The sequence below is a fragment of the Phacochoerus africanus genome, chromosome 2 (assembly GCF_016906955.1).
Source record: "Phacochoerus africanus isolate WHEZ1 chromosome 2, ROS_Pafr_v1, whole genome shotgun sequence".
NCBI classification, from domain to species: domain Eukaryota; kingdom Metazoa; phylum Chordata; class Mammalia; order Artiodactyla; family Suidae; genus Phacochoerus; species Phacochoerus africanus.
The window spans coordinates 254,890,950-254,906,980 of NC_062545.1; the positions used below are offsets into that span (position 1 = coordinate 254,890,950).

General features: G+C 43.6%; 1 protein-coding gene across 6 annotated transcripts in view; it reads right to left on the reverse strand.

Annotated features, from left to right (window-relative positions):
* The window catches only part of SUSD1 (sushi domain containing 1), a 147,970-nt gene that overhangs the window by 118,432 nt on the left and 13,507 nt on the right, over window positions 1-16,031 (reverse strand). For all 6 annotated transcript variants that reach the window (XM_047768154.1, XM_047768157.1, XM_047768155.1 and 3 more), the window contains exons 3-4: window positions 13,105-13,260; window positions 560-712 (exon numbers count right to left, since the gene is read on the reverse strand). In XM_047768154.1, the coding sequence (XP_047624110.1) occupies window positions 560-712; window positions 13,105-13,260 (309 nt within the window). The remainder of the gene's footprint in view (window positions 1-559; window positions 713-13,104; window positions 13,261-16,031) is intronic.

Below are 16,031 nucleotides of genomic sequence, written 5' to 3' on the forward strand. Positions count from 1 at the left end.
CAAAACACACACACACACACAAGCCACATTTTAAATAGGCGGGTTTGTTTCCACATGACTTCTGGGCATCTTTCCAATGACTGTCTCTATTCAATCAACTGGCCTTCCACAGGTAATAGTATCTATACATGCACCAAACTGAAAGAACTTGGCAATCAACCCTTACTAATTCATGCTAACTAAAGAGAAGCCTAAGCCAGTGCAATTGCACAATACCTTAATTATATAGGCCTTTATAATTTTCAGGGTCACTTTTGAGATGCTGGTCCTTACCAGATCAGCTGTGTTTACTGTCAAACATAATGGTTAATATCTGAATGTCTATTAACTACTAAAAATCCCTGAAGTTGACTAATTTTAGCTTTTCTAATATACCTCAGCTACACATTAACAACATTTTATCTGGACGGTTACTTTATTTCATAGGTTATACACGTGCAAAGGAACAGATCCCACCCACATCCCCAACACAGACCCACAGACCTAGGGTCAGAGCAGAAGGGAGCCAGCACTCACAGAATATCACCTGCAGATGCTGCCTTCTTGGGCGGAAACCCACCTGTGCATAACGTGGCATCTCGGGTGGGATGGAAAGGCTCAGGCCCGCTCTTCGGCAGGTGTCCGTCCATACAGTAGCATTCAAAGCTCCCATGAGTGTTCACACACCGTCCTCCGTGCCTGCACAGGCCGGAAACCTCACACTCATCTATGTCTTGACACCCAGCCCAAATACCAGACAGGAGAGAAAAACAGCAAAAGGAAAAAAAAAAAAGGTGGGACATGGTGACAGCCATTTCTTAAATTCTCAATCTACACTTATAAGCAGATGGCACTTGTTTGCAACCACATCCTCAAGTTTATTTTACTCCTTAAGAGCTCTACTCTTATACCCTTCACATCATGGGCACTAAGAGGGGCTCAATAAATATTTGGCAATGGGTTCTGAAAATTTATAAAAATACCAGCTCTCTAACCACCAACAAAATGAACCCAACATGTATGCTAACAAATTCAATGACCATAAGATAAGGATGGCTTCAACCTCAACTAAAATAGCCGAAGTAGAACTCCTAACACAAAACAATTTAGACCACAGTGAAAAATGCTTTCCAACTCATGAGCACAAGATGATGAGACATGATGTAGAGAAGATAACTCAGGGAGAAGCCAGCATCTGTAGCAAGTGGTGTGGGAAAGTTGGGCAGTCACACATAAATCAAGTCAGAACACACCCTCACGCCACACGCAAAAATAAACTCAAAGTGGCTTAAAGACTTAAACATAAGATAAGACACCATAAAACTTCTAGAAGAGAAGACAGGCAAAACATTCTCTGACATAAATTGTACCAACATCTTCTTAGATCAGTCTCCCAAGGCAAGAGAGAGAAAAGCAAAATAAATATTAGACCTAAGAAACTCAGCTTCTGCACAGCAAAGGAAACTATAAACAAAATGAAAAGACAACCTACAGACTGGGAGAAAATATTTGCAAATGAGATGACTGACAAGGGCTTAATTTCCAAAATATACAAACAGCTCATACGATTCAGGAACAACAACAACGACAACAAAAATCAGTTGAAAAATGGGCAGAAGACCTAAATAGACATTTCTCTAAAGAAGACATAGATGGCCAACGGGCACATGAAAAGATGCTCATCATCACTAATTATTAGAGAAATGCAAACCAAAACTACAATGAGATGTCACCTCACATCAGTCAGAATGGCTATCAATAACAAGTTTACAAATAATAAACGCTGGAGAGGGTGTTGAGAAAAGCGAACCCTCTTACACTGTTGGTGGGAATGTAAATTGGTGCAGCCACCATGGAGAATGTATGCAGTTCCTTAAAAAACTGAAAATAGAGTTGCCATATGATCCAGCAATCCCACTCCTGGGTATGTAACTAGATAAAGCGATAATTCAAAGATACATGCACCTTATGTCCATGCAGCACTATTCACAATAGCCAAAATGTGGAAACAACCTAAATGTCCATCAGCAGAAGAAGTGATATATATATATATATATATATATATATATATATATATATGGAATATTACTCAGCCATAAAAAAGCATAAAATAATGCCACTTGCAGCAACATGGATGGACCTAGAGATGATCACATCAAGTGAAGTACATCAGAAAGAGAAAGAAAAATACCATACAACATAACTTACATGTGGAATCTGACACAGGAGTTCCCTTGTGGCACAGAAGGTTAAGGATCCAGTGTTGTCACTGCTATGGCTCAGGTCACTGCTGTGACGTGGGTTCAGTCCCTAGCCCGGGAACTTATGCATGCCAAAAGCAATGCCAAAAAAATAAATAAAATAAAATACTGCACATATCAACATATCTATGAAACGAAAGCAGACTCACAGATATAGGGAACAGGCTTTTGGTTGCCAAGGGGGTCAGAAGGGCGGGGAGGGGAGGAGTGGGAGTTTGGGATTAGCAGAGGCAAACTATTATATATAGGATGGATAAACAACAAGGTCCTATTGCATAGAACAGGGAACTCTATTCAATATCCTATGATAAACCATGGAAAAGAATATGAAAAAGAATATACATATATATATATATACATATACATGTATAGCTGAGTCATTTTGCTGTACAGCAAAAATTAACACAAAATTGCAAATCAACTATACTTCAATAACATTTAAAAAACATTTTTTAAAAATGAAAAGATCTCAGAAGGGTCTCATTTAATTTTACAAAGATTAGGGCTTAAAACAGCCTTCAAGGACAAGAACTGGAGTTCCCATCGTGGCTCAGCAGTTAACAAACAAGACCAGCATCCATGAGGATGCAGGTTCGATCCCTGGCCTTGCTCAGTGGGTTAAGGATCCAACATTGCCATGAGCTGTGGTGTAGATTGCAGACATGGCTCCGATCCTGCATTGCTATGGCTGAGGTGTAGGCCGGCAGCTACAGGTCCAATTCGACCCCTAGCATGGGAACCTTCATAGCCATGGGTGTGGCCCTAAAGAGACCAAAAAAAAAGAGGACAAGACCTGCTCCTGAGCAGACTTTTCCCCTTGACTGAAGATTGCCAGTGGTAGTAGGTCCAGGAGTAAAAAGCACACAATAATTCAGATGCTGAGGAAGAAATCTCTCTGTCCATGAGTAGTCCCCCTGAACTCTACCCCTCAGAACTGGCTTAAAGAACAAAATTTAAGGAGTTCCCACTGCGGCACAACGGAAACAGTGGCATCTCTGGAGCACTGGGATGCAGGTTCAATCCCTGGCCCAGAACAGTGGGTTAAGCAGGTGTCGTCACTGCTGTGGCATGAGTCACTGCTGTGGCTCAGGTCACTGCTATGATACAGGTTCAACCCCTGGCCCGTGAACTTCTGCATACAGTGGGCATGGTCAAAAAAAATTTCAATATCTTTTTGAAAGAAATTATAGAATGGAGAATGAAGTAAATGTATAAGAATTCACATCAAAAGAAAAATTGCTCAGCTTATGTATTCAGATCCAAAGAACCCTTTTGAAGGGATGGACATGAATACTGAAAAATGAGTAATTCTAAATTTCATGGAATAAGAGAAAAATCTATAAACCTCCTGTGAGAAAGGAATGATAATTTATGAGGAAAAGAGAATCAATCTGATCTAGGAACTTCTTATCTGAAACACTGAATGCACTGGAGTCATGCATCCAAGGTTCTAAGGACAAGGAAGCAAAACCTCATGCTATATTGAAGCAAAGGAGTGGCATTTGAGAACATGAATGATCTCAAGAATTCCACTACTGACATTTCTTTTCTGAAACAGATTTTGAGGAAATACTTGAGCCGGTGAAAAACATCAGAATGAATAATGGCAAGAAAGGGGAAGGAAGACATCGTAAAACAAAACAAAGAGTGGTGGGAAATGAAACCAGTAAAACTTCAACAACTGTTGATAACAGCATCGTGGAAGTTTTGGTAATTGTTAGGAGAGAATTCTTAAAATAAAAATAATAGAAAATAAAATCAGGATGAGAATCCTCAAAGAGATTTCGTTTCTTACCCTATAAAACTAGCACTGCCCCCATCAGGGCATAGGAATGTGGCTTTGCCAACAAAGCAAAATGTCCCTATGTCGATGAAAACTACAGCGGAATGTATGCTGTAATCCATGACCTTAAATTCCAGCTTTGAGGCCTGATGGCATTATTAAAATGAAAACGTCATCCCAGATATAAAAAAATAAAATAAAATCAGGAGTTCCCCTCATGGAGCAGCAGAAACGAACACGACTAGGCTCCATGAGGATGCAGGTTCGATCCCAGGCCTTGCTCAGTGGGTTAAGGATCAGGCGTTGCCGTCGCCATGAGCTGCAGGGTAGGTCACAGAATGCGGCGTGGATCCTGTGTTGCTGTGGCTGTGGCGTAGACCTGCAGCTGCAGCTCCAATTCCACTCCTAGCCTGGGAACTTCCATATGCCATGGGTGTGGCCTTAGATAAATAAATAAATAAAATCTCAATCTAGTAAAACCTTTAGAAATGATTTCAACACTATAGGATCCCACGTATGTTCCCAAGCTGGAACCCATCCTTATAGCTCATCAAGATTTTTTTATTCCTTGGAGTTCCTGTCGTGGCGTAGTGGTTAACGAATCCGACTAGGAACCATGAGGTTGCGGGTTCGATCCCTGCCCTTGCTCAGTGGGTTAACGATCCGGCGTTGCCGAGAACTGTGGTGTAGGTTGCAGATGCGGCTCAGATCCTGCGTTGCTGTGGCTCTAGCGTAGGCCGGTGGCTACAGCTCCGATTCGACCCCTAGCCTGGGAACCTCCATATGCCGCGGGAGCGGCCTAAGAAATGGCAAAAAGACAAAAACAAAAAAAAAAAGATTTTTTTATTCCAATGAGGAATTTGTAAAATGTCTTTATCTCTACACCTTTAACAGAGAAATCATTTTCCAGCCTGTCCACCTGCCCCAGACTCCTCAAAAGACAGTGAGTGGGAATAAATGGATTGTTCAGCAGACTGCTGAAAGTAAGTAGTCCAGGTATTATGGGGCAAAAACACATCGGCATGGAGAAGACTCCGGGTTTCTAGATACTGAGTAGCTCTATGTGGGTCACTACAGGCATTAATCAGCTTGCTTTGCACACAGTCATCCAGCAACCTAATAACAGTAATTGTTATAATGACCGTTAATAACAAAAACTCCTGCATGTCATCATGCACATGCCAAGCACTGTTCTAAACACCTCATTATTTATTACCGATTGTTTTCATCTTACTTAATTCTCACAATAATCCTGGGAGGTTGATGTTATTCTTATCCCCATTTTACAGATGGAGTAACTAAAAAAATGGTTAAGCAACTAGACAAAAGTCATGCAGGTTAAGTAATAGAAAAGCCAGGATCAGAAGATACCATTACACCACACTATTTCTCTCTTTATCATCGAATTATACCACCATCCAATCAATAATTCTCTATCTTGTCCACAGAGATTGTCAAAGATATCAATTACCTGAATAAAGTCTGGATGTATCTACCGCGGATCCCTGAGATTAGTATAGCATGGTTTCAATCTTTAATCCCCTGCTACCTCCGAATGCTCACAAACCATCCCTTTTCTAGTTCTAGAATCTTGGTTGGATAAACATGTTAAGTTCATCAGAACAACTCCACGTAGTGGTAGGTTCCACAGGGGTCTCAAAATTTATAACCTGTTTGCTTGGGAATCAAAAAACATTCTGAGCAACCTTATTAACATACTTAACTAATCAAGGGAGAAAATTCCCTATGCCCCAGTCTATATATAGGATTATTATCATAGAAAATAGCAAAACAGGGAGTTCCCATTGTGGCTCAGTGGTTAATGAATCCGACTAGGAACCATGAGGTGGCGGGTTCGATCCCTGACCTTGCTCAATGGGTTAAGGATCCAGTGGCGTTGCCGTGAGCTGTGGTGTGGGTTGCAGATGCAGCTCAGATCTGGTGTTGCTGTAGCTCTGGCATAGGCCAGTAGCTACAGCTCTGATTCGACCCCTAGCCTGGGAACCTCCATATGCTGCGGGAAGTGGCTCTAAAAAAGGCCAAAAAAAAAAAAAGAAAGAAAGAAAGAAAGAAGCAAAACAGAGCAGGACACTCTGACCTGGGTCCCAGGGCCCTGGTGTTCTATATTTAATCCTTTCAACTAATAACATGGATTTGAAAATCAAACAGAGCCAGGTTTGAGAACTGATGCTGCTACTCACTAGTTGTACTAATATCTGTTCCTTAACCTTTCCAAACCAATTCTGCAAAACGAAGTTAATTACAGTAGGTTTTTTGGTGGAGATTAAATAAAACATGCAGAAAGCACTCAGCATAGTGCTTGACTGAACCCTGGTCCTCAATGCGAGTTAGCTAATACATGAATGGGCCTCGCCTCTCTACTGCCTCAGTTCTCCCTGGAGCACAAGCCACTCCTTCATAACCCACACCTGACCATGAATTTATAACAAGGAGATAATTACGTGTAAGCACAAGGATGTTCATTACAGCATTTCTTATAATAGCAAAAAGCCAGAAAAACAATCACAATGGGGAGAAAATAATCAGTTAAGTAACATAATACAGCCATTTAATAAATTCTATGCAGTTAATTTAAAAGATATCATAGGAGTTCCCTGGTGGCCGCACAGTGGTAGGGTCCACACGGTTCTGGACTGTCGATGCTGTGGCTCAAATTCCATCCATGGCCCTGGGAACTTCCTCATGCCATGGGCACAGCAAAAAATAAAATAAAATAAAATAAATAAAAGGCATTATATATCTACCCCTATAGTAATTTATAAATGAGTTATCATTTAGACCCAATACAATGTATTGACCTTAAGTGTTCAGTTCATGAGTTGAGAAAGTCACATACAACCATGCGGCCAACATCAAAACAAGATTCAGAACATTTCCATCCACCCAGGAAGTTCCCTCATGTTTCTTTTAGGCGATCCCCACCCCACCCCTAAACAACCACTTTTTGATTTCTATCACTCTAAGATTAGTTTTGCCCAAACTTAATATAAACGGACTCTTTTTTTTTCCCCCATCTTTTTAGAGCCACACCGTGGCATGTGGAGGTTCCCAGGCTAGGAGTCTAATCGGAGCTACAGCTGCCAGCCTACACCACAGCCATGGCAACGCCAGATCCGAGCCGCATCTGTGATCTACACCACAGCTCACCAAAATGCTGGCTCCTTAACCCACTGGAGCAAGGCCAGGGATCGAACCCACAAGCTCATGGTTCCTAGTCGGATTTGTTTCCACTGTGCCACGATGGGAACTCCTAAATGGACTCTCTTATAATGCATGTTTTGTTTATGGTATCTTTTATTCATCATAATGTTTTCAATTTTTTTTTTTTTTTTTTGCATTTTAGGGCCACACCCATGGCATATGGAAGTTCCCAGGCTAGGGATCAAACTGGAGCTACAGATGCTGGCTTACACCACAGCCACAGCAACTCGGGATCTGAGCTGCATCTGAGACCTACCCCACAGCTCATGGCAACACCAGATCCCTGACCCACTAAGCAAGGCCAGGGATCAAACCCGCATCTATATGGATATTAGGCGGATTTGTTTCCACTGCGCCACAGTGGGAACTCCCTGTTTTCAATACTCTTCTATGTTGTACATCAATAGATAGTCATTTTTATTGCTAATTAATAGTCTGCTATAGGAATTTATTTATCCATCCTCTCGTTGATGGACATGTGGGGTGTTTCCGGTTTGGGCTATTTTGAACATGTGTGTATAAGACTTTTGTAAACATACATTTTCATTTCTCTTAGGTTTTATATTTATTTTTATTGAAAAGATCATGTATTGGGAGTGAGGTTAAATCTTCTCTTACTTTATGAAGTCAAATATGGAGAAATAATATGTGTTAAAGAAGTGAAATATCAGGTTGTGGAACAACATACACATGTTATTAATCTAAAGTTATGGTTGCATTACATATGCATGGAGGCATCTTAAAAGAGATTAACCAAAATATTGAGTTGTTGTCCCTGGGTTAATGTTAGGTGATTTTTTTCTTTCTTTCTTTTTTATACCTATCCATAACTGTTTGACTTTTCTACATGAGTACTTTTTTTTAATAAATGGAAAAAATAAAGCTATATTCCTTCTATGGAGGAAAAATACTGACTTACTCTTCTCTCTCCTTTGAGGAAGAACAATCATGAATCACTACAACCAGAAGTAAAGGACCCATTCATCCTTATTCCAGAGTTTCATTCTAGGGTAACAGCTCCATCCTTTTTCACATATGACAATAGCTGAATAAATGGAGAACCATTTTCAAACCATTTTCATGTTCGGAGATGCAGTGGCCGTGAGCAAAGATCCTAACCTCAAAGGGCTAAACATTTACTTTCTTGCATATATTGATAGTTTGCTTAGGAAAGCCTGCTTTACAGATAGTTCAAAAATAAATTTAAGCTCAGCTCCTGTCCCTTGTACTTCTCCCCAAACTTTAATTTAGTGGAGTCAAAAAGAACCCTGAGTGTGTATTTTATTATACTCAACAGGGCCGCTGGACAGAACCAGGATATCTATATCCTGGGGCTTGAGCAAGCAGGAGGCAGGAGTAAAGGGGGGGAGAGGTTAACCTGCAGGGGGAGCTCAGGCATGGCCCCAGCAGTCCCCAAGAGCGACAATGAATCATCTTCGTCAAGGCCTCTGGCATTTGAGGGGATGGAGCTTTGGTTTAACCATCTTTTGATTCAGACTCTTTGGCCTCTCTCTCCTTCCTAGGCTCTTGGGCAGCAGCAGGTGTCTGAAGCCATCACCCACCACAGTTGGAGACCTAAGCAGGAGTCAGAGGGATTCCCCGGGGAAGCGAGGCAAGGAGCCAAAGGTTATGAGTGCTGCTCTGGGCGGTCGGGAGCAATAACCCTTCAGTGTGATTTTCCAGGGTTTATCCTTCCTTGCTTCTTCCTTCTTCCAGAGCAGTAAAACAGGACCCTAGGAATAACTCCAGCTAAACCAAAGGACGGGGGGTTGGGCAGAGAAGTTCTCCTTGGGGAGAGCACTGGGAGAAAGCTCAGGACAGCTACAAGGCAGCCTAGGGAGCAACAGCCTGTGTAGAGCAAGCAGAATCTCAGGGGAGCTGCGCATTTGTGTCGGAAGCCACGGCGGGCTGCCCCAGGACCTGAAGCAGCAGGGCAGCTGAGAAGCCTGTGGGCAAAGGTTCACATGGAGGACAAGGCCCCTGGCCTGGGAGGGACACCGGCAGACGACACTGAGACAGGGGTGGACATCTGGGAAGGAAGGTGTTTAGTCCCCACAGGCAGACCTACAGGATGCAGGTACTGAGCAGCGGCTCCCAGGAACAGATGAATGCGAAGCACCCACTCCCTCCAGGTTCTCTTCCCCACTCCCCATCTTCCCCGTTTCTCCGCCCAAACTAAAGGGTGGCTACATGTCTCTAGAAGAAACTGCATCAGGCCCTGATCTGGCAGGAAATGAGTTTAATGGAAATGAACACTGCTGTTGTCCATAGAGTCAGGATGGAGTCCTGAGTTGAAGAGCACAGAAAAAGTATTTTGCAGTTTTCAGCAGACCCCTCGAGGGCCAAGACCACTGGGAGGTGGGAGGAAGATGACAGCCCTGGGCCTTATTTCCACATCAGTCTCATATCTCTCCACTTGCTCTTTTTTTTTTTTTTTTTTTTTTTTTTTTTCCTTTTTGGCTGCCCTGAGGCACACAGAGTTCCCGGACCAGGGGTCAGATCTGAGCCGCAGTTGTGACTAAGCTGCGGCAACACCAGATCCTTAACACCACTTCACCAGGCCATGGATCGAACCTGTGTCCCAGTGCTCCCGAGCCACCGCCGATCCCGTTGTGCCCCAGCAGGAACTCCTCTCTCCACTTACTCTTGACCCACTTCAGTCAAAAGGCAGGTAAGCAGCAGGAGGAAAGTACAGGAGACCATCAACTGCTGGAGGAACTCAGGCAGGGCCCTGTCACTTCCGAAGAGGGACAACACGCCTTTGTGAAGGCCACACTGGTTCTTCCTCTGGGTTGTGACTCGTGGCAAAGTTTCCATGATGCCCAGGAGTCATCCCGGGGGCAGCCTGGGCACCAGAACATCTGCAGGCTCTCAGCACTAGACCCCCTGCAATGCATTCCTCATCTATACACACTGACATCCAGGCACCTACCTGCAACCAGCGCCTGGACTTAACTCTGCAAAGTACAATAAACACCAGGTCACAGGATTTCTCCGAATTCAAGAACTGGGATTTACAATCTTCTGGTTCCAGGCAAACACTAGATAACTACTGATACCCCGGAACTTGCTATGTTTCTGCCCCAGCTAAAGTCCACTGATGTTTCTGTGGCAACTGTGTTTGTTTCTGAAAGAAACTCAGTGTCATCAAGACAAGTCATCAATGCACTTTTGCAAAGTGATAAATGGAGACCTCAAAAAAAGAGAGAGAGAGAAAGTTCATGGGAATGGCTACCAATGGATATGGGGCTCCTTTTTCAGGTGAGAGAGAAGTTCTAAAATTAGGATGGAGTCCCCTGATGGCTCAGCAGGTGAAGGATCTGGCATTACCACTGCTATGGCTTGGGTTTGATCCCTGGCCTGGGAACTTCCACATGCCTTGGGCACAGCCAAAAGTCAACAAATAAATAAAATAAAATCAGATAGTGGTGATGGTTGCATAACTTTGTGAATTACACTAAAAATGACTGAATTGTACCCTTCAAAGGGGCGAATTTATGGTATATGAATTACAGTTCAACTTAAAAAAAAGAGAGAGAGACAGAAAGGTCACTAAATATTTCCAAAGGGTAGAATAAATAGAAGCAGAGCCTAGATCAGGATTTTGTTCCAGAAAGATTGGTTCTTCATAGGCTGACATCTACTGGGGCCTTGCATAAAATATTTCTTTCTCTTTTTCTTCTTCTTCCTATCTTTTTATGAACAGAATCCATCCTTGGAAACTATACTCATCTATACAGTTACAAAAGTGTTTCCTGTCAAACTCCCACAACTTTGAAAACACAATTTCAGGTATCACACCCTCAAAAAGTACCCCCATCCTTCACCCACTTCAAGGTAAGTGCCCCCACGGATTTCGGATTCTGGTAAGCGCGCTTGGCTTACTTGTGGCTGACACTTTACACTGAAATTAGCTGTCTGCCGTCACCTCCCACTAGCACAGCCTTGGCAGAGGAAGTGCATGAAAAATGAGTTTCAAATGACCTTAACACCAGATCTTCATCTTGTAAGGTTTTTTTTCTTAAAAATTGGTATCCTGGGAGTTCCTGTCATGGCGCAGTGGAAACAAATACGACTAGGAACCATGAAGTTTCGGGTTCGATTCCTGGCCTTGCTCAGTGGGTTAAGGATCTGGTGTTGCCTCGAATTGTGGTGTAGGTCACAGACACAGCTCGGATCTGGCATTGCTGTGGCTCTGGCATAGGCCAGCAGCAACAGCTCCGATTAGACCCCTAGCCTGGGAATCTCCATATGCTTCGGGTGCGGCCCTAAAAAAAGACAAAATACAAAAAAACAAAAAAAAATTGGTATCTTTTTTAAGGCACCTAATTTAATTCTGCAACATTGCACTTCTGCAATCACATAGCTAGTAATTTGCTCCCTAAAACAACAAGATATCATAAAACATTTTCTCAGAGGGAATGTGTTCATTCATGCCAAGGATAAATCAAATATACCCTTTGAGGGATTTTTACCTGGAAAAGGTCAAGAGGGAGAATGAATCAGAGCCTCGGATCCTGTGGTTCCAAGTGGATAAAACATGCTCTTCTCTCTTTTTCTTTTCCCTCCGAACCTTTAAATATTGCAAAGCTTTCAAGGAGAGTCAGTAAGTCTATGTGAAGCCATCTTAGAACCAGGCGTCTTTTTCTGCCTTTCTCCATTACGGTTCAAAGATTTTTCTTAGAAAACCTAAGAGCTATACTATCATCAAAAGCTGTACACAGAGTTCAGAGCCACTGAAAATGAGGACGGTTTTGCCCACCTCTTGTATTTGACCAAGATATGCCCCCACATCTGACCTTCAAAGCTCCTGAGGCCCTAAGAGTTGCACTCCTCACAGAGTTCCTGCTGTGGTATAATGGGTTAAGGATTTTGAGTTACCATGGCTGTGGCACAGATCACAGCTGTGGCTTGGATTCCATCCCTGGCCCGGGAACTTCCATATGCCAAGGGTACAGCCAAAAAAAGAAGAAAAAAAAAAGGCTGCACTCCTCACTTGGCTTATTCCTCCAGGAGACAAGCCCACATCTCTAACAGGTGCAGTGCCATGGCCCCTCCTCCCATCCCCAGGGGGTGGGGGGCAGTGTACACAGAGCTGGCTAGTACCAGAGTCACTCCAAGGAAAATGCGGATGGCACACCACCTCCAAGAGTCCCTCCTTGTTGTTTGTTATAAAAATGTTCAAACACACAGAACAAGAAAAAGAATAATTACAATCTCCCCTAGTCCCACTCCTGCCTGCTCCCGAGATTCAACAATTGGTCACATTTTGCCATTTAAGGTGTCTTACAGATAAAGTAGCACCAGATATTCCATAATAACACCCCTAGATACTTTAGCACACATGTCTCAAAATAAGAATATTATCCTAAATACCACCATATAGGTAATCCACCTAACAAAATTAACAATAATTTCCTAATATTAACTAATATTCGATCCATGTCCACATGTCGCTCGTAGATAAAGGAGAGTCCTGGGTTCCCATCATGGCTCAGTGGTTAACGAATCCGACTAGGAACCATGAGATTGCGGGTTCGATCCCTGGCCTTGCTCAGTGTGTTAAGGATCCGGCGTTGCCATGAGCTGTGGTGTAGATCACAGATGAGGCTTGGATCGTGCGTTGCTGTTGCTGTGGTGTAGGCCAGCAGCTGCAGCTCTGATTCTACCCCTAGCCTGGGAACCTCCATATGCCACGGGAAGCAGCCCTAGAAAAGGCAAAAAGACAAAAAAAAAAAAAAAGGAGAGTCCCTCCCTTAAATCACACCCTGCCCGGGCCTCACCTTCTCCCTCCTCCCCATCCCGAGTACCATTCTGCCATCATCATGTTGCCCTCACTGCATCCCCCTTCTTGAGTACCTGTGCAAAAGGTGCCATCATTGGGGATGAACGTCTTGTTGTTGTTTGTGGCTCGATATCCTTCTAAGCAAATGCAGTAAAAGCCTCCAAGTGTATTGTGGCAAGATGTGTGGTTCCCACAGACCACGGTGGCTCCAAACTGGCACTCGTTTTTATCTGTCGATACATTAAGACAAGGCACAGTAAGGGCTATCCCTCCATCCAAACCTCGAACAACCACCCAGACTGTTCTCCTGCGCTCCTGGGAATCAATATTCGGTGACAACAGCTGAAAGATCCATTTCCCCAGCATCTTCCCTTCTCACGAGGCTTCTCGGACTACAGGCAGGGGCAGATCCTGGTCTTGCACCAGGTACAGACAAAACCCACAAGAGAAACCCAACATCTCCATCTGATAATTGCACCTCATCTGAAGACTGGGAGATGCTTTTTGAACTTCTCCACACTTAAAAAGATCTTATCATGGCCCTGGGGGAACAAACTGGGCAGAAGCCCACTTTTCGGGCCCAGCCATTCTCTTGCTTTTCTCGAAAACCAGAGCAGGATGATTTTACATCCAATGATTAACTGGAAAATTTGTTACTTCTGAGTTACCAGGAAACACAATGGAATTAGTGCTTAAGCTTCATCCGGGGGGGCAGGGCTAATATTGTGGCAGAAGCAGCTCCTGCTAATCGTCACTGATCCATGTGAATAATAGTCACCCAGGGAGGAAAGGCTGGGACAGGGGATGCTTGATGAGTCCACAGAACCTGCCTTGAGTATTTTTTAATTCAATAATTTTATAACAATGTGAAATGAAGGTAAATCTCCCGCCCATATCTGTCTTCCAGGCCAGGGATCAGCAAACTTTTTCTGTCAAAGGCCAGTCACAAGTCTCTGGTGACTACTGCTCATCAATACTTTTGTTTTTTGGGGGGGTTGTTTTGCTTTTCAGGGCCCCACTCATGGCATATGGAAGTTCCTTAGGGGTCAAATCAGAGCTGCAGCTGCCGGCTTACACCACAGCCACAGCAATGCCAGATCCTTAACCCACTGAGCAAAGCCAGGGATCTAACCTGCACCCTCATGGATACTAGTCCAATTCATAACCCCGTGAACCACCAAGGGAACACATGCTCATCCCTGCCTTCGACGCACAATAGCAGCCACAGACAATAGGTAAACAAATTAGCAAAGCTGTGTTCTGGTAAAACTCTATTACAGGAGTTCCCTGGGAGCCCAGTGGGTTAAGGACCTGGCATTCTGTGGCTCTGTCACAGCTGTGGCACGGGTTCAATCCCTGGCCCCGGAACTTCTGCATACTGTGGGTAGGGCCAAAAAAAGGAGAAAACTATTAAAACAGACAGTGGTGGTTTGGTCCCCAGGCTAGAGTTTGCTGGCTCTACCCTAGCCTTGACCATCACAGGAAACTCCTCTGACCTATTTCTTTTGCAGCCGTTAATGGCTAATCTGTCCAGCTAGTTTTTTGGCAGGAGGAAATCATCAATTCATGAGCCAGAGTTTTCCTGTCTGTTATTCAGTGTTTTATTACACTACTGGTTCTTTCAAAGCAGTTCAGCTGCCTCCCACAATTACATTCAACTCCTGTTAACTCAAAAGGACCCCTCCTTGTTCAAAATCTGGTGGGGTTTTGTTTTGTTTGTTTTTCATTTTTCTTATATTATCTTTTTTTTTAATTTGATCAAACCTGAAACACTAGTCATTGATAAAACCATCTGTGGTAAGATGTGCATGAGAGCTCAGAGAGGCAGAACAGGCCCCCAAGCCATAGCCAGGCCAGGGTCCATCCAGATTACTAAGCAGGGCACAGGGGTTTCAGACACAAGTCCACCTGTCCCAAAGATGCAATATTCCTGTCCTTTGCTATTGTTTCTGAGGCATGTCATCCCTGCAGACCTCATCAGAAGGGACATTTGGGTTTGTGGAAGATTCTAGAACTCCTAGGTCCCTTGACCATGTAATAACATCTCTGGCACACCTATGACCTCACCTGTAACCTATGGCATGGTCTCTGGAGGCCACATACTGGGATATGTAGTGTCTGGTGTTTGGGAGCAAGTACCCCATAAATTAATAAAACTTCTTCTGCCCATTAAGAGAAGTTTCTATTGTTTAGAAGTCAAAGGACAATCAAGATGCAGCAAGCGGGGAGTTCCCGTCGTGGTGCAACAGAAACAAATCTGACTAGGAACCACGAGGTTGCAGGTTCGATCCCTGGCCTTGCTCATTCGGTTAAGGATCTGGCGTTGCCATGAGCTGTGGTATAGGTTGCATATACCGCTCAGATCCCACGTTGCTATTGCTGTGGTGGAGGCCAGTAGCTACAGCTCCAATTCAACCCCTAGCCTGGGAACCTCCATATGTCGTGGGTGCGGCCCTAAAAAGACAAAAGACAAAAAAAAAAAAAAAAAAGATTGCAGCAAGCATTCAGGGGAGGAAGACTTCCTAGGGGAGGGAGCGGAAGAAGCTTGTCCACGCTCCCCAGTCCCAACTTCATTTTCAAACACCTGCTGGCAAATAGTCGGGGGAGGATCTTACGGGCAGAATCTGAAAGAGGGTCAAGAAGATCCAGCTCCAGCCTACAGGAACAGGCAATGGTGTGTGGTTGTAAAAACTTCTATCTGTGAGGTAGAATATGACTTTTTAAAATCAGGACTTAATTGTTATTTTTCTTTAAGGAGAAAAAAAGAAGATATCACTACAAAGTTGTATATACTGTCAACCCACAGCCACAAGGCAAAACTATCCACAGTATTATTGCAAGCAACCCGGTTGCTCGGAGGAAGCTGATTATCCTAACATTCACTATTCTAAAGTTGACATGAAACTCTCCCTTTCTCTGTATCAGGCTTGAACCTGGATATTGTCTGACTGTCACTGCATAGTGGATGCCATGAGGCGAAAAGAAATCCCAAATGCCTCTA